At 48.9% G+C, this 19,862-nt stretch overlaps 1 protein-coding gene across 1 annotated transcript in view; it reads left to right on the plus strand.

Moving 5' to 3' along the window:
• The window catches only part of LOC144823367 (uncharacterized), an 888,205-nt gene that overhangs the window by 429,615 nt on the left and 438,728 nt on the right, over nucleotides 1-19,862 (plus strand). The window contains exon 7 of the mRNA XM_078681837.1: nucleotides 16,202-16,358. Coding sequence (XP_078537963.1) covers nucleotides 16,202-16,358 — 157 coding nt within the window. The remainder of the gene's footprint in view (nucleotides 1-16,201; nucleotides 16,359-19,862) is intronic.

A 19,862-nucleotide genomic window follows, 5' to 3' on the forward strand; every position in this document is an offset into this window, starting at 1 on the left:
CCACCCTCCACCCACCTCCAACTCCACCCTCCAACTCCACCCCTCCAACTCCACCCTCCAACTCCACCCCTCCAACTCCACCCTCCAACAACCCACAACTCCACCCTCCAACTCACCCACCCTTCAACTCCACTTCCACCCTCCAACTCCACCCTCCAACTCCACCCTCCATCTCCAGCTCCACCCACCAACTCCACCCTCCAACTCCATCCTCCAACTCCATCCTCCAACTCCATCCTCCAACTCCACCCTCCAAGTCCACCCTCCAACTCCACCCTCCAACTCCACCCTACAACTCCACCCTCCAACTCCACCTCCAACTCCCCCCTCCAACTCCACCCTTCATCTCCACCCTCTAACTCCACCTCCACCCTCCAACTCCACCCTCACCCTCCAACTCCACCCTCCAACCACCCTCCAACTCCAACTCCACCCTCTAACTCCACCCTCCAACTTCCCACCCCAACTCCAACTCCACCCTCCAACTCCACCCTTCAACTCCACCCTCCAAATCCAACCTCCAACTCCACGCTCCATCTCCACCCTCCAACTCCACCCTCCAACTCCACCCTCCAACTCCACCCTCCAACTCCAACTCCACCCTCCAACTCCACCCTCCAACTCCACCCTCCAACTCCACCCTCCAACTCCACCCTTCAACTCCATCCTCCAACTCCACCCTCACCCTCCAACTCCACCCTCCAACTCCACCCTCCACCCTCCAAATCCACACTCCAACTCCAACCTCCAACTCCAACCTCCAACTCCACCCTCCAACTCCACCCTCCGACTCCACCCTCCAACTCCAAATCCACCCTCCAACTCTACCCTCCAACTCCACCTTCCAACTCCACCTTCCAACTCTAACTCCACCCTCCAACCCCACCCTCCAACTCCAACTCCACCCTCCAACTTTAACTCCACCCTCCAACTTCACCCTCAAACTCCACCCTCCAACTTCCACCCTCCAACTCCAACTCCACCCTCCAACTCCACCCTTCAACTCCACCCTCCAAATCCAACCTCCAACTCCACGCTCCATCTCCACCCTCCAACTCCAACTCCACCCTCCAACTCCACCCTCCAACTCCAACTCCACCCTCCAACTCCAACTCCACCCTCAAACTCCACCCTCCAACTCCACCCTCCAACTCCAACTCCACCCTTCAACTCCATCCTCCAACTCCACCCTCACCCTCCAACTCCACCCTCCAACTCCACCCTCCACCCTCCAAATCCACACTCCAACTCCAACCTCCAACTCCAACCTCCAACTCCAACCTCCAACTCCACCCTCCAACTCCACCCTCCAACTCCACCCTCCAACTCCAAATCCACCCTCCAACTCTACCCTCCAACTCCACCTTCCAACTCCACCTTCCAACTCTAACTCCACCCTCCAACTCCACCCTCCAACTCCAACTCCACCCTCCAACTTTAACTCCAACCTCCAACTCCACCTCCACCCTCCAGCTCCACCCTCCAACTTTAACTCCACACTCCAACTCCAACTCCACCCTCCAACTCCACCCTCCAACTCCACCCTCCAACTCCACCCTCCAACTCCACCCTCCAACTCCACCCTCCAACTGCACCCTCACCCTCCAACTCCACCCTCCAATTCCACCCTCCAACTACACCCTTCAACTCCACCCTCACCCTCCAACTGTACCCTCCAACTCCAACTCCACCCTCCAACTCCAACTCCACCCTCCAACTCCACCCTCCAACTCCACCCTCCAACTCCACCCTCCAACTCCACCCTCCACCCTCCACCCTCCACCCTCCAAATCCACACTCCAACCTCCAACTCCAACCTCCAACTCCAACCTCCAACTCCACCCTCCAACTCCACCCTCCAACTCCACCCTCCAACTCCAAATCCACCCTCCAACTCTACCCTCCAACTCCACCTTCCAACTCCACCTTCCAACTCTAACTCCACCCTCCAACTCCACCCTCCAACTCCAACCTCCAACTTTAACTCCACCCTCCAACTCCACCCTCAAACTCCACCCTCCAACTCCACCTCCACCCTCCAACTCCACCCTCCAACTCCACCCTCCAACTCCACCCTCCAACTCCACCCTCCACCTCCACCCTCCAACTCCAACTCCACCCTCCAACTCCACCCTCCAACTCCACCCTCCAACTCCACCCTCCAACTCCACCCTCCAACTCCACCCTCCAACTTCACCCTCCAACTCCACACTCCAACTCCAACCTCCAACTCCACCTCCACCCTCCAGCTCCACCCTCCAACTTTAACTCCACACTCCAACTCCACCCTCCAACTCCACCCTCCAACTCCACCCTCCAACTCCACCCTCCAACTCCACCCTCCAACTGCACCCTCCAACTGCACCCTCACCCTCCAACTCCACCCTCACCCTCCAACTCCACCCTCCAATTCCACCCTCCAACTACACCCTTCAACTCCACCCTCACCCTCCAACTGTACCCTCCAACTCCACACTCCAACTCCACCCTCCAACTCCACCCTCCAACTCCACCCTCCAACTCCATCCTCCAACTCCACCCTCACCCTCCAACTCCACCCTCCAACTCCACCCTCCACCCTCCAAATCCACACTCCAACCTCCAACTCCAACCTCCAACTCCAACCTCCAACTCCACCCTCCAACTCCACCCTCCAACTCCACCCTCCAACTCCACCCTCCAACTCCACCCTCCAACTCCAAATCCACCCTCCAACTCCAACTCCACCCTCCAACTCTACCCTCCAACTCTACCCTCCAACTCCACCTTCCAACTCTAACTCCACCCTCCAACTCCACCCTCCAACTCCAACTCCACATTCCAACTTTAACTCCACCCTCAAACTCCACCCTCCAACTCCACCCTCCAACTCCACCCTCCAACTCCACCCTCCAACTCCACCTCCACCCTCCAACTCCACCCTCCACCTCCACCCTCCACCCTCCACCTCCACCCTCCAACTCCACCCTCCAACTCCAACTCCACCCTCCAACTCCACCCTCCAACTCCACCCTCCAACTCCACCCTCCAACTCCACCCTCCAACTCCACCCACCAACTCCACCCTCCAACTCCACCTTTCAACTCCAACTCCACCCTCCAACTCCACCCTTCAACTCCACCCTCCAACTCCAGCTCCACCCCCAACTCCACCCTCCAACTCCATCCTCCAACTCCATCCTCCAACTCCATCCTCCAACTCCATCCTCCAACTCCACCCTCCAACTCCACCCTCCAACTCCACCCTCCAACTCCACCTCCAACTCCCCCCTCCAACTCCACCCTTCATCTCCACCCTCCAACTCCACCTCCACCCTCCAACTCCACCCTCCAACTCCACCTTTCAACTCCAACTCCACCCTCCAACTCCACCCTTCAACTCCACCCTCCAACTCCAGCTCCACCCCCAACTCCACCCTCCAACTCCATCCTCCAACTCCATCCTCCAACTCCACCCTCCAACTCCACCCTCCAACTCCACCCTCCAACTCCACCCTCCAACTCCACCCTCCAACTCCACCTCCAACTCCCCCTCCAACTCCACCCTTCATCTCCACCCTCCAACTCCACCTCCACCCTCCAACTCCACCCTCACCCTCCAACTCCACCCTCCAACCACCCTCCAACTCCAACTCCACCCTCTAACTCCACCCTCCAACTTCCACCCTCCAACTCCAACTCCACCCGCCAACTCCACCCTTCAACTCCACCCTCCAAATCCAACCTCCAACTCCATGCTCCATCTCCACCCTCCAACTCCAACTCCACCCTCCAACTCCACCCTCCAACTCCACCCTCCAACTCCAACTCCACCCTCCAACTCCAACTCCACCCTCCAACTCCACCCTCCAACTCCACCCTCCAACTCCACCCTTCAACTCCATCCTCCAACTCCACCCTCACCCTCCAACTCCACCCTCCAACTCCACCCTCCACCCTCCAAATCCACACTCCAACACCCAACCTCCAACTCCAACCTCCAACTCCAACCTCCAACTCCACCCTCCAACTCCACCCTCCAACTCCACCCTCCAACTCCAAATCCACCCTCCAACTCTACCCTCCAACTCCACCTTCCAACTCCACCTTCCAACTCTAACTCCACCCTCCAACTCCACCCTCCACCTCCAACTCCACCCTCCAACTTTAACTCCACCCTCCAACTCCACCCTCAAACTCCACCCTCCAACTTCCACCCTCCACCCTCCAACTCCACCCTCCAACTCCACCCTTCAACTCCACCCTCCAAATCCAACCTCCAACTCCACGCTCCATCTCCACCCTCCAACTCCAACTCCACCCTCCAACTCCACCCTCCAACTCCACCCTCCAACTCCAACTCCACCCTCCAACTCCAACTCCACCCTCCAACTCCACCCTCCAACTCCAACTCCACCCTTCAACTCCATCCTCCAACTCCACCCTCACCCTCCAACTCCACCCTCCAACTCCACCCTCCACCCTCCAAATCCACACTCCAACTCCAACCTCCAACTCCAACCTCCAACTCCAACCTCCAACTCCACCCTCCAACTCCACCCTCCAACTCCACCCTCCAACTCCAAATCCACCCTCCAACTCTACCCTCCAACTCCACCTTCCAACTCCACCTTCCAACTCTAACTCCACCCTCCAACTCCACCCTCCAACTCCAACTCCACCCTCCAACTTTAACTCCACCCTCCAACTTTAACTCCACCCTCCAACTCCACCCTCAAACTCCACCCTCCAACTCCACCTCCACCCTCCAACTCCACCCTCCAACTCCACCCTCCAACTCCACCCTCCAACTTCACCCTCCACCTCCACCCTCCAACTCCAACTCCACCCACCAACTCCAACTCCACCCTCCAACTCCACCCTCCAACTCCACCCTCCAACTCCACCCTCCAACTTCACCCTCCAACGCCACACTCCAACTCCAACCTCCAACTCCACCTCCACCTCCACCCTCCAGCTCCACCCTCCAACTTTAACTCCACACTCCAACTCCAACTCCACCCTCCAACTCCACCCTCCAACTCCACCCTCCAACTCCACCCTCCAACTCCACCCTCCAACTCCACCCTCCAACTGCACCCTCCAACTGCACCCTCACCCTCCAACTCCACCCTCCAATTCCACCCTCCAACTACACCCTTCAACTCCACCCTCACCCTCCAACTGTACCCTCCAACTCCAACTCCACCCTCCAACTCCAACTCCACCCTCCAACTCCACCCTCCAACTCCACCCTCCAACTCCACCCTTCAACTCCACCCTCCAACTCCACCCTCCATCACTCAGGAACACCACCACATCACTCAGGGACACCACCACATCACTCAGGGGCACCACCATATAACTCAGGGGCACCACCATATAACTCAGGGGCACCACCAGATCACTCAGGGGCACCACTCAGGGGCACCACCACATCACTCAGGGTCACCACCAGAACACTCAGGGACACCGCCACATCACTCGGGGACACCACCACATTACTCGGGGACACCACCACATTACTCGGGGACACCACCACATTACTCGGGGACACCACCACATCACTCGGGGACAACATCACATCACTTGGGGACACCACCACATCACTCGGGGACAACATCACATCACTTGGGGACACCATCACATCACTTGGGGACACCACCACATCACTCGGGAACACCAGCACATCACTCAGGAATACCACCACATCACTCAGGAACACCACCACATCACTCAGGAACACCACCACATCACTCGGGGACACCACCACATCACTCGGGGACACCACCACTTCACTCGGGGACACCACCACATCACTCTGGGAACACCACCACATCACTCTGGGGACACCACCACATAACTCTGGGACACCACCACATCACTTTGGGACACCACCACATCACTCAGGGACACCACCACATCACTCAGGAACACCACCACATCACTCGGGGACACCACCACATCACTCGGGGACACCACCACATCGCTCGGGGACACCACCACATCGCTCGGGGACACCACCACATCACTCGGGGACACCACCACATCACTCGGGGACACCACCACATCACTCAGGGACACCACCACATCACTCAGGGACACCACCACATCACTCGGGAACACCATCACATCACTCGGGGACACCACCACATCACTCGGGGACACCACCACATCACTCCGGGACACCACCTTATCACTCGGGGACACCACCACATCACTCGGGGACACCACCACATCACTAGCGGACACCACCACATCACTCAGGGACACCACCACATCTTTCAGGGACACCACCACATCACTCAGGGACACCACCACATCACTCAGGGACACCACCACATCACTCGAGGACACCACCACATCACTCGGGGACACCACCACATCACTCAGGGACACCACCACATCACTCTGGGACACCACCACATCACTCTGGGACACCACCACATCACTCTAATACACCACCACATCACTCAGCCCAACCACATCATCACTCAGCACCACAACAGCACTGTCCTTGCTTGCTACCAACAAGCATTGCCATAGCCAAAAGGACTCGCATTAGGAAAGTGTAAGCTGTTGGCTTTGTGAATAACGATGCTATTAATTTATATATTTTCAAAGCCAACACATATTAAAAAAATGTGTCACTTACAATAGCAATAGCTCACACTTTCCTAATGCGAGACCTATTGCATTGCAAATGCTTGTTCCTTATTCTAGGTACTACTCTAGTATTGGTTTTTACCTGTATCTGGGGATAAAGCCTCAGACATTTCCCACCTGATCCGACCAGGGCAAAAATGTCAATGGGGACAGAAGTTGAAGTTCGTGAGTAGGGGGGTTAAGGCAGGGTAGGGTCAGTCTAGCGTTGCGATTTTTTACTCTGGGCGCGTAGGGGTGTACTCAGCCCTGGCATCCGTGTGTAACTAACAGCTGTTTTTCCTCAGGAAAGGGTCAGAGGGTACTGATCCACTGTAGATTCTGTCAGTGACCTGGGGCTTCCTTCTTTTGCTAGGTATGGACTCACACCTGGCATCGCAGTTCAGGGGAGGAGTAGAGAAGGTGGAAGGTAGTCTGCTCTCCTGTGGAGGGGTTGAGGCAGACAGTGTGTCTGGGCTGCAGCCTTTGGTTCTGGGCTCTGGATATGCTGGTTGCATACTTGCATCAGACCTTGCTGTTTGGGGGGACTAGGGAAGACCTGTTGTTGATTGGGAGAGCACTGTGGAGCCCCTTTTGTTCTGCTAGGTTCAATAGGAGCTCCCCTTTGCTCTTACCTGCCCCTGTTCTTGCAGTGTTTTCAGAGTTGTGCAGCTTTACCCAGTAAAACCATGCCCCTTGCGCCATGACTTGAATTACCAGGTCTGGGATTTGAAGACCCAGTGATTTTTGGCCCAGAGGCACCAAGCTACTCAGAATTTCCTTGGGTGGTGTGCCCATGGGGATACTCCTCCAGGCCACTTGTAATGATGGCCATAGTTTTTTTTCTTAAGATGAAGACATTTGTTTTGCTATGCTATATGCATTCCATCACTGTGCAGTCTATTGAGCTGAAGCAGTGCTGATAATGACATGACTGACCACCGTTCTTTTTTATTTTCAGTTTTTTAATGTATCTTTTAATTGACTTGCAAAACTTTACAAGCATATGCGTTGAGCATATACAGTTATCAGGCACTGAACACATCTTTCTCAACGTTTCCTCCCATATCCCGGCATTCATACAATTGACAAAGATTATGCATTTACAGGTTCTTCTCTACGGTTTTGTGCCACACATAGATCAGTCTATCAGCACCTCTTTGCTTTAATCTGCTGTATTTCCTCCATATTGGACCCACTTCTCGCAATTCTTTTGGTGTTTCTGAGGGCAGGCCCCTGGTTTTGTATATTGGGTGTTCAAGGATGCTAGAGATATCCATCTCAATTGCTGGGGAGGCTGGGTTTCTCCAGTTCTGTGCAGTATCTATTTTGGCCAACACCAGACTCTACCTTAGTAACATCTTCTCCTCTAATGAAATGTTTAACTGGGCTAGCTTGGGTCTGATTTGATCAGGTGGCCCCGGTCTGTCTGTAGTGTGTTAAACAGGGGTTCCAAGTACGCCCTACTGATCCTTAAATGTCCATACTATGTGTAGAGACTCTGATACTTCTGCTCGGCACTTGAGGCAGTTCAAGACCAGGCTATGCTGCATTATCCACAATCAGTGCGATGCTAATTCCATCCTATATAGGTATATACATTGCAGTAGCTTGGAATTATAGCATCTTCTCCCGGTGCCATTAAGGCAAACATCCATCCTTCGTCTTTATAGGGATTCTATTTATGCTTCCCAGGTTTCCCTTAATTTGTGGGAAATGTATGGGGTGTTAACGCCTAGGGTTTTATAAATCTGGGAAGTTCGGTGTCTGTGGTAGTTAAGCCATTGTAATTTCTACTTTGCATATAACATGATATATTTGCCTAATGTATCGTTCCATGCATGGGTTATTTAGAGTAGGTGGTCCCGAATAATTAGTATGGCAACGCCTCTGTATCGTCTATAAACCTGAGTGGTAGGTGGATGTATAGCTTTTCCGGAATAGACATCAAAAGTCATTGCCTGCATGGTGTGTTTCTTGAAGCCTAAGGAAATAGGCGTTGTACTGCTTTGCTTTTTTAAAGACTGTGCCTCTCTTTATTTTGTTAAATACACAATTTGCAGTCCATGTGAGGCATGTTAAACTTTTATGAGGGTTGTCTAGACACATCCGGTCAATGGTGTCTGTTTGTAAATGGCTTTGGGAAATCTGCATTTCAGTGTGGCATGTGATGTAAGCTAATTTAAAGATTTACAGTCAAATATTTCCGTCTACCCTCCACGTGTTTATAAATCTGAAGCAACTGTGCAATAAACACACACTGCTGGTCCTACCTCCAGGAGGACAACAGATCATGTACATGCCTCTTGTCCGCCCTGTTTGATTCCGTTTAACTGAACCAATCGTATTTCAGGGGCATAACCTGGTTCAAACCGAGTGCTGATTTTATTACTAACACCTGTAGGTTCTATGCTGTGCACAAAAGCTAAGTAACTGTGAACCCTCCCTCCATCTCCAAGCTGTCCTCCTCTCAAAATAAATTTGTAAAAGGTGTGCATCAAGGGTAGGTGGGTGTTATTTTCTCAAGGGGGTTGTAGCACGAGGGATAAGGATTCTCAGAAGATCGTTCTTTGGACCAATGGTATTTTGGAAGTCTGAGGCAGGCTATGCTACCATATCTTCATTTTTGTCTACTCTTTCCAGTGTCTTTGAGTTAGGCTCTAGCTGTTCTTCAGTTTCAGAGAGAGTTGAGTTTAGTGTCCACTGGACTCCTCAATGGGCTGACTTGGAGCGTGTTTTATTTCTTGTTGCAGCGATTCAGACTTGTTTTTTGTTGTCTCTGAACTGCATTCGATCTAGCGGTTGTGGTCAGCCAGGCTACATGTCAGACCCGCTGCCAGGTTTTCTTGTGTAGACCGTGAAGATTATAATCCAAAGGGATTTATGTAGGATTGTTCCTTTTTCCTGGGCTATTTTACCGTCTTCTTCTCTGACCGTATAATTCATAGGCACTCTTTAAGGTTTAGGCCACTCAATCACTGTTCGGGGTTAAAGCCCTCTGTGCTTTCTGGGAAGCCTTCAAAATGTAAGTTATTTCCTCATATGCATCCTTACTCATCTTGCACCCGATCTTCTAGCAATTTGGTTGTAGCAGACAAACTGCCGACTGTGCTTTGTTGTGATTTTTCGCTATTCTTAAATTTCAGATGCTCTTCCTTCAGCTTCTGTGATTGTCAACTGCCTTTCTATAGTCATGGCAGAGTAATGGCCCTCCTGAATTATGGCATCAAGGGCTTTCCTAGAGGCCTGGATAGCCTATATGAATGTGTTTGTGTATTTGTTGGTCCACTTGGCTCCCAAAACTTCCCCGTCCATCTCTCAGGTGGCTGGGTTATGCCCAGGTCCGATAGAGGTGTTAGACTGCCTACATGTACCCAGTGTGCCTTTTTTTAGGGCCTTGATTGAATTTCTCTGTTACCATAAACAAGTGTTCTTCCAACACGGAAATCAAGTGATGCTAAACTAGGTATATGATGGCACCATAGCTGCTCCGGAGGTTTAGGCGTGCACAGCAGTTCTTTCTCACCTCACTTCGTCTCATCCTGGGTCTCTGGGATGATTTGGTTTCTTCTACAGTAGCCTTGGAGCAGGCCTCAGCGACGCACTCTTACTCAACTCTGGCTCCGATCCAATAAGGATCTCCTCCTGTCAGGCCTTACCCTCTTCTGTTCTAAATAGGCCTGAATCAGAGCATCCGATGGCCTCTAACTGGTTCAGGGGCTAGAGGTATGTTGCCTCATTGTCATCTTGAACCTCTGTTGTATGTTTAAATAAATGCACCAAGGTTGCAAGTTGTTCCAGTTATCTTTTGGAGCGGAATTAAATTGCATCTGCCATTGTGGCTGAGTAAGCCACACCTCCTTTTATTTTCAATGTTAATATATATTTCAGTGAAAAAAGTAAAATTGCAGAAGCAATAAAGCCTCAATCCCGTTTTGATATTGTTCTCAACTTTTAAAAATACATACATGCATGAATTTGTTTTTCCATTGTGAGACCTTTGCCCAAAAACTGATGCTTAATACACTGCTTTTTTGTGGTTTTACAGACTTCATGTGCCTATTGTAGCATGTCAGTGTGGCCTAATATGCAATTTAGACCTTCTACTGTTAATAATGCTGTTTTCAGCAATCTCTCACACTTCTGGCAAAGGGTGAAATATCGACCAATCTGAGTATTTTTGTAAGCATGTTCATACCTACTCCATGTCTCTGCTCACCTTCCTAACCCACTTTTCCCCAAAGCGATTACAGGAAGGCATGTGCCTTTTAGCAGTCTGAGTCTTTGGGGAACTGTGGCTTGCTGGTGTAACAACCAGGCTTGCTTCTTTGTTTTGTTTCTACTTTCATAATTTTCAGTTTCCAGGTCAGGGACAAAGAACATCTTGTTTTCTTCAAACTTTAACTTGCATCTCTTGTTTTTTGCTTCTACTTTTACACTTTTTTCAGTTGCCAGTTACCTTACTTTCCTAATACTTAAATGCAGATTTTATCTTCATACAGTAAACTTGGCATCCTTTTTAGGTCTTGCTTATGCAGCGCATGCTGCATAGGAGGAGACCTTTAGTAATTGATTCAGTTTTTGGCACCAAAACGTGCACGTGTTGCATTGCTTTCAATGGCAACACGTGCACGTTTGGCAATTTCCTTGTGGGAGCGAGTTCCTGCTCGCTCCTGCAAGGTAAACAGGCGCAGGCCCCCTCCTCTCCCCCCTCCCCCTGCTGCCAGCGCAGGCGCGACTTGTTTTAATTAGCTTAGTGGCCGGCTTGTCACTTTAAACAGTGGCCTGAGAAGGCTCTCCTCACTCTCAGCTGCTTTGTCCTATTTATTTACTTGCCACTCATCACACCGCACTTCAACTTCAAATCGAGCGCAATGCCTCAATACATTAATAGTAATCAATTACACTTTATAGGCAGCCCGCCTCCTTAACATCAATTTCGGAATTACTTTTCATTATTGTGACAGCCCGGCTTTAATATCTATTTATTTACTTTTCTAGCATTAACGGCATGGCGCAATTTAATTTTGCGGCATAATCCAAAGGCTACAAAAGCGTAAAAACAAAAGGCTCAAAATACTTGTGCTGGTTCCTAAAGCCACTGGGTAATGCAATTTAAATAGTAAGTCTTAAGGACAGGGAGCTGTACCATAGGCTGTTACTAGGTGTCCCTGGGATACCTAGTAATAGCCTGTGGTACTACATGCTTTTCTTAAGACCTAATATTGGAATTCAATTACCCAGTGGCTGTACGAATGAGCGCAAACAATTGCGAGCATTTTATTGAGGCTTTTGTAGCCTTTGCGATAAGAAAAAAATTCCAACTTGCTTCTTTCTTAAGTCATTGTGTAATACAATGCCCATACTAGGTCTTAAGGAAAGGGTGCACTTGCTGTTCATGGTAACAAGACATGCATTTCGGAACTCTTTCATCTCTGGTTTCTCGTTACAAAGATGTGTTGCTGATGACCCATTAACAGCAATTAATGTAAACAAATGCATACAATACATTGGTTCCTTCTGGTCTAGTGGCTTCTTTTGGCTCAGTTGATAACAAGTGATTTATCCAAGGAAAGCACAACTGCATACAGTGCGGTTTAGCTGGAGCGATCCGGCACTGCTTAAATGTCGGTACCCGAGAAAAGAATGTACTGTGCAGCAAAGAAGGCTGCATTGCCAATGCTTTTCTTTATTATTGCATATGAAATGCACTTCCAAACATGGAAGTTTAAACTACCAGTTGTACAAAAATAACACTTTAAGTAATTCACAATACAGTGCCTGTGATGTGCCTATCAGTGTCAAAGCTTCCTCGTTAAAGAACAGTAGATGTTGTAGCACCCAGGATAATGTGCGGCATGGCTAAATACTTAAAGGGTCCCAAAGGCAACACCTATTGGCTATGCTTGTTATTTGTTATCACTGATGAGCGTGGTGTCTCCGTTGGAGTTTTTTTGTGTGCAACATCTTTCAACTTTCTCCTCCTTCCCAGGACCAAGGCCCAACATTCCCCGTGCTGCTGCATCTCTATTGCTTCAATCTTCTTGCTTTTCCCCCTGTTTTTGTGTGCGTGCCCCTTGCGTTTCCCTGATTTCCACTGCTTTCTCCTCGCTTTTCCTCCTGTTTTTTGAAGGCCTTCTCCTTGCATTTTGCTTGTTCTCACTGTTTTCTCCTGCTTTTCCCCCCGTTTTGGTGTGCCTCCTCCGTGCTTTTCCCTTTTTTCCACTGCTCTCTCCTAGCTTTATCCCTGTTTGTTTTGTGCCTCCTCTTATCCCTCGTTTATGCTGCTCTCTCCTTTCTTTTACCCCTGTTTATCCGTGCCTGCTCCTTGCTTTTCCCTCGTTTTCACTGATTCTCTTCACTTTTTCCCCTCATTGCTGCTCTCACCTGACATACGTTATTTCCAGCCTCCCTGCTAGCCCCACCCACTGCCCCCCAGCACCCCTCCCTCTTCCCAGGTCCTACTTAATGGAGGCCGCAGCAGGGCCCCATTGAGCAGGTCCCAGGCCCAGCTCTCCCCGTGCTGCTGCATCGCTCTTGCTCCTGTCTTCTCCTTGCTTTTCCCATTATTTTGTTAATGCCCTCCCCTTGCTTTTCCCTCTTCCTCACTGCTTTCTCTTTGCTTTTTCCCCATTTATGTGTGCCTTCTCCTTGCTTTTCCCTTGTTTTCACTGCTTTCTCCTTGCTTTTCCGCCATTTCTTGTGTGTACCTATTCCCTCATTCTCACTGTTTTCGCCTTGTTTTCCCCCCTGCCTTCTGTGTTACTACTTCTTGCTTTTATCTCGTTTTCGCTGCTCCCCTCTGTTTTTGTGTGCCTTTTCCTTGCTTTTCCCCGTTTTCACTGCTTTCTCCTTGTTTTTTCTTCTGTTTTAGTGTGCCTTCTCCTTGGTTTTCCCCCGTTTTCACTGCTTTCTCCTTGCTTATTCCCCTGTTTTGTGTGCAGCCTCCCTACACACCTCCAGACCACCACCTCACTTCCGGAATTCCAAAGGGCCCTTATTAGCTGGCCGATAGAATGAACATTCGGGACCTGCAAGCACCTGGATACCTTGTTGTGTGATTAGCTGTGCTTTACAAATCCTGAGGGATTCATTGATTTCCTAAATAATCACAACATGAGTATTTGTAGGGGTGGGTTGAACTCACAGTTTCACTCCGTGGAATTCCAGGGACCTTCATGAATACTCCGCAAGATATTGCAGAGTTCAGCAGATGGGCAGAAATCTGTATGTCACACTGCTTGCACTGAATTTTAGCACCGGAAGCTTGTTTCACGCTACAAAATCAGTGAGAATGGCACCATGTGGCGCGCCAGAAGACGCGGCTTCTTTGCTGCTGATTGAGTAGATTTTCTACTGGAGCAGCAGCTTTCTCACCGCAACCGTTTGCAACTCCCCACATTGAGGAAATCTCGCCAGGTGCCCTCCAAGTGCCTGATAATTGCGCTAGAGGACATCAATTCTTTCTCACCTACTTACTGTTAGCGAGCTGCCTGAGAGAAAAAACTCCAACATACAGGGGTTGGCGGAACTTGGCTAAAACTCCACGTTACACATGCAAAACAGAATTTATGGACCACCCCTAGTACTTCTCAAAGTAGTCTAACCATGATATTTTCTGGTTGTTGACATCCACGTTTTACCATCAGTGAATAACATCCAATGGCACCAGCATTACCACCCCATTGTTTCTCGCCCATCATGCAACACTAGACAAGCGCCAGCCTTCTAAAAGTCAATCTCAACCCTGCATGAGAAGTGGTGGTTCTGAATTGCCAGGCTTGCCCCCTCTAGAAAGGAACCACAATCACCCAATACCAGTTCTGACCTTAGTAGGTCTCTTCAGTGAGGTATAGGTTGAGTCCTGTGGCACAGTCAGCTTAGGACCCACATCTGGCCATACCCATCGCACGTAGGGTGTAAACTGCAACAACAACAAGCTGATGGCTAGAATGCTCTAATTAATCTCAGCCACCAGCAACCACTTGTTCTGCATTTAGGTCCATTTTTTCACTCACAATGCACCTCTGGCCTTTTACAAATCAGAACTGACCCTGCTTCTCATGAGAACAGCCCATCCCGAACTACCAGGCATGGCCCCCTCCAGATGGGACCACAATCCCCCATACCAGTTGCGAAGTTAAGCTTGAGTCCTATGGCACAGTGAGCACAGGCCCCCATCTGGGCATACCCATCCCACTTAGGGCTGAGTGACCTGCTACGACAACAAGGTGATAGATGGAATGCTTGAATTCATCTGAGCCACTGGCAATCTCTCAGGCCGCATTTCAGTCCTTCGTTTTTCGCCCACAAGTGCCCTCTATGCAAATCAGTCCAGACCATTGACCTCATGGGAACAATCTTTCCCGAGCTGCAAGGCAAGGCCATCCATCACCTTGATTCTGTATTGCCAAACAGCAGGCAGCTTTATCTCGACTTGAAAAGCATTACCTGCTGATAACTTGCAGAACTACAGAGAACAAGTTTTATGTAAAACGTAAGTAATTCGTTTTGACTGGAGCCTGTTTCACTAGAACGTGATGGTTATTAGTAAATAGCAATAAGTTTATTCTGGTCTTAGATCACTGATTCATAAAGCCCTTTTAGTTATCAGGCACAGGTCAAGCAACTGTACACCCAATTTACCAAGAGTACACTTGGAAATCGCACCTCTATGCTAGGCAGATTTTCTGTGATTTATTTACCTATATTTCCATATTATTATAAATATTTTCTCAGCGGAGATACCTCTTCTCTACACATTAGGCTGGTTCTCTGCTAATTAGCAATACTGAAACAACAAATACAGAATCTTATATTTGGTGTATATTTGCAGGTGTTTCAATGGAAACTGCCTGCAAAAGATTTAGGAATCTTACAAATTGCTTACTTTGTGGGAGTTCCCAAAACCTTTGCATGGCTACACCTCACTTCCCTACCAGTTTCCACTTGTGTCTGTTTTTTTGTTCATCTCTTACCTAAAATGGTATAGAAAAAGCCACCATGTATGCATACCTTTTAACATAAGTAACTGGATCTCTTCAGGGAAATCCTTCTTCTGTAAGTCAGGATTTCCCTATTAAAAACAATATTCGTATTTAGCTTTTTTCACTTTCCTGAGTGAATTGTAGATATTTTCAAAGTTTGTCAGCTGTGCCTACTTGTAGGAGTGTGAGGAATTACTTTTGTATGTGCCATCTCATTCAAACCCTCTGCACGTTATGCGCTGCAGATTGGGAACATTTTGAGCTATGCTTTATGATCTGCTCTAAAGTGGAAAAGACTGTCATAATAAAAGTGGGTGTCTAGAAAATCATAATACCCATACATGTGGGAGGAGTTAGCTACATTATCGGGATGGGTTTTGTTTCTTTTATTATTGGAAATTGTTGAAGGTATATTTTCTGTCTTTTTTATCTACCTGGTAAATTCAATATAACAACAAATATTTTTTTATGTTCGATGTCTGATTTGTGAAATATTTCTATATTTTTATTTTAAGCCTTGGCAAAAAACAAAAAGAGAGCTTTTAAAATGACTTCAGTAAAGAATATAACTAACCAGTGTCAATGTTTTTACAGGATTACAAAATTCATTGAGAAACCTTCCCCGGACATGACCAATTCTAGGCTGGCCAGTGTTGTGTTTTACTGCTTGAAAAGACAGACACTCGGAACTCTTTCACAGTTTCTAAATCTCCACGAAAATGTAGAAGGCAGAGTTTTGGGAAAGTATATGGTACTACTTATTTTGTTTGACTTTTTGTGATTTGTATAGTGCTGTTACTTTACCTGACAAACTTTCCTAGCTCTGCTAATGCTATTGCGTAGAGAGCTGTTGCCCAGATTCACAAATGTTTGTCTGTGAGCAGATGTCTTACTTCTAACTTCAATGTGACCTACTATTGAATTTCCAGAAGGGAAACACACTTGTTGGAAAAAGCTTTGAAAATCAGGCCCTCTTTGAAAACAACATGACTACCACCATTTAAAATTATCTTACTTTTGACCTGGCTAAGTGATTTCAGTTATTTGGCATGGGATTGCTATGAATTGTAACAGGTTAGCCGTTTCAAGAGGACTTTCCAACACTTTCCATTGACTCACCTAATGGTTTTGGTTAGCAGCTTGGGGCACAATAGGGTGCAAGTGTCTTCTGCAAAGTGTTCCCTAGAATCCTGTCTCTTCCTTCATCTTAGCTAGAGTATGCCTTCAAGATATGGTACTTCTAGAGGTTTTACAGCTGGCCTCACTTGGAATGTTACTCCATCTTCTTAATTTGAATGTAGATGTGCTACGGCTGTTCGTGAACCAGGATGTGCAAATTGCACACCAACTGATTTCCAAACCTTTCTTTATTTCGCAATGCAACTGATGTTCTAATAAGTTGCATTGAAAAATGTACATTCGAAGAGAGTCTCAAAATCTCCTGAATGAATTAGGCAGATTGTATTTTGAAACCCTCTGGAGGGCTGCAAACGCAGGGATGAAGACTTGAAGGGACTGTAGACTTCACATTCCTAGCATTTTAATTTTTTATAGTAGCAGTAGGTGCATTTTTTTTTATGTTGGCATGCTGGAGAGACATTTGCGGGAGCTGGCCCCTGGGCCACTATCTACTCCCATCAACCACAGTCTGCTCCCAATGAGGTAATGATACAAAGGGATTGACAAGGCAATTGATCAATATTCACATTTGCAGGTGTGGCTTAATCAAAAACTCTAATATTCTGAGTAACACCAGCATTTCATGGCCTCCTTCCCAACAGGGCAGGTTTCTAATATCACATGACAGAAAGTGGAGCATCTTCATTAATGAAGTCTCTCAAAGGTACTGTGCACAACTTTAACAGAGCCCCCCCAATTATCAAAGGGAGAAGTGGAAACATAAGCTTAGTTAGTAATGAATCCCTCCACAATAACAGTTCTTGCAGCCTGACAAATGGGCCATGTCTGTAAGAATATGTCAAAACAAACATCAACTCCAGTCCAATTATAGGTAAGCAGTTTGTTGGCCAGGATGTTCGATAAATAAGCATGCCTGTGGAAAGTCAGAGACAATTTTGCTTCCAAGTGAGAATTTCAAATCAATGACCTATTACATTTGACGCGGATGACATCCCTGTGGGTTTCAGACCAGTGCAACATTTTCCGTAGCCACTGGGAAAAAATAACCTGGGTATCCATAATAGCAAAAAAGATCTCTTACCAAAGCATTGCCTCTTGCTCTACAGCACCTTCAGCACCTATCTATCTGATATCTATATTTAAAGAAAGCATGGTTGGAAGGTACTGCCATTCATAAAGTACCTTATAATGCTTTGCTTCACTGAAAGCTTCCCATGGGTTTGAAAATATTGTTCTAAAGGATGTACTAATCCCATTCCAGAATCTCCTTTCCCAACCCCTAAAACCTCTTGTGTTTGTGTGACTACTAAGGGACAGGTGAGTAAGAGATTAAATATGATATATACCTGAGATGGTCCCCTTGGAGGTTAAATTTGTTGCAAAAAAGCTTTCAGGTTTTATTTTCAGTCTGGCTCCCTGACATTAGGGAATGCTAACCCAATGACTAATCAGAATATAGTATAATCTCTCCACCTCAACCCCACAGTCACATTTGCATTGCCGAAATAATAGTTTTCTTCTTCTCAAATATGTCAGACATTGCTCAACTACCACCTACTCTCCAGGAGTCACAGGGACCTATGGCCATAGTAAGGCTTCAATCAATCAATCAGATGGGGGGAGGGTGCTGCTACTGTTCGAATAGCCAGGTCTTGAAAAGTCTCCTGAAGGTCAGCAGGTCCTGGGTCTGCCGTAGGTGAGTGGGGAGGGTGTTCCAGGTCTTGGCGGCAGGTGGGAGACAGATCTGCCGGCGGCAGTTGTTCTGTGGATGCATGGAACGGTGGCGAGGGTGAAATCTGCTGAGCGAAGCTGGCGGCTCGGGGTGTAGAAGGTGAGTCGTTTGTTGAGGTATTGTGGAGTGCCTTGTGAGCGTGGGTGTCGAGCTTGAAGGTGATTCTCTTGTTGACGGGGAGCCAGTGCAGGTCTCTTAGGTGGGCTGTGATGTGACTGTGGCGGGGGATGTCGAGGATGAGGCATGCGGTGGTGTTCTGTATGCGTTGTAATAGTTTCTGGAGTTTGGTCGTGGTTCCCGCTGAGGAGAGCCTGGGTGACCATCCTTCTGGTTTTGGTGGGGATCCATGTGTAGATCTTGCGGAGCATGCGGAGGAGACGGCATTGACTTGTTGGGTCATTGATAGCGATGAGTCTAGGATGAACCCCAGGTTGTGTGCGTTGTCAGTGGGTGTTGGTGCGGCTCCCAGTGTGGCCGGCCACCAGGAGTCGTCCCAGGCAGAGGGGGAGGAGCCGAGGATGAGGACCTCTGTCTTGTCTGAGTTCAGTTTCAGGCGGCTGTTCTTCATCCAGTCGGCGACGGCCTGGCCTTCATTCCTTTGTGGAGGTTGGTGTTGGCGGTGACGGGGGCCTTGGTGAGGGAGAGGATCAGCTGGGTGTCGTCGGCGTATGAGAATATGTTGAGGTCGTGCGATCGGACGATGTTGGCGAGCGGTGCCATGTAGACGTTAAAAAGGGTCTGGCTTAGGGATGATCCTTCGGTTATGCCCCAGATGATCTTGGTGGGTTCAGATTGGAATGGAGGGAGGCGGACACTCTGGGTTCTGGAGGTGAGGAAGGAGGTGGTCCAGTCCAGGGCTTTGTCGCGTATTCCTGCGTCATGGTGGCGTGTGCATAGGGTGTGGTGGCAGACGGTGTTGAAGGCGGCCGAAAGGTCCAGGAGGATGAGGGCCGTGGTTTTGCCGTTGTCCAGCAGGGTCCTGATGTCATTGGTGGCCGCGATGAGGGCGGTTTCGGTGCTGTGGTTACTGCGGAATCCAGATTGGGACAAGTCCAGAGCATTGTTCTTCTCGAGGAAGCGGGTCAGTTGCTTGTTGACAATCTTCTCGATGACTTTCACCGTAAACGGGAGCAGGGAGATGGGCCGGAAATTCTTGAGGTCCTTAGGGTCATCCTTGGGTTTCTTGAGTAAGGGGTTGATCGTGGCGTGCTTCCAACTCTCCGGGAAGGTGGCGGTCTTGAAGGAGTTGTTGACGATCTTCCGGAGATGGGGTGCGATGATGGACCTTGCTTTGTTGAAGATGTGGTGCGGGCAGGGGTCGGATGGAGAGCCGGAGTGGATGGTGTTCATGATTTTGATGGTGTTGTTGTCATTGAAGTGGGT

Source organism: Lissotriton helveticus, chromosome 3_1 (genome assembly GCF_964261635.1).
Source record: "Lissotriton helveticus chromosome 3_1, aLisHel1.1, whole genome shotgun sequence".
In the NCBI taxonomy this organism is placed as follows: Eukaryota; Metazoa; Chordata; class Amphibia; order Caudata; family Salamandridae; genus Lissotriton; species Lissotriton helveticus.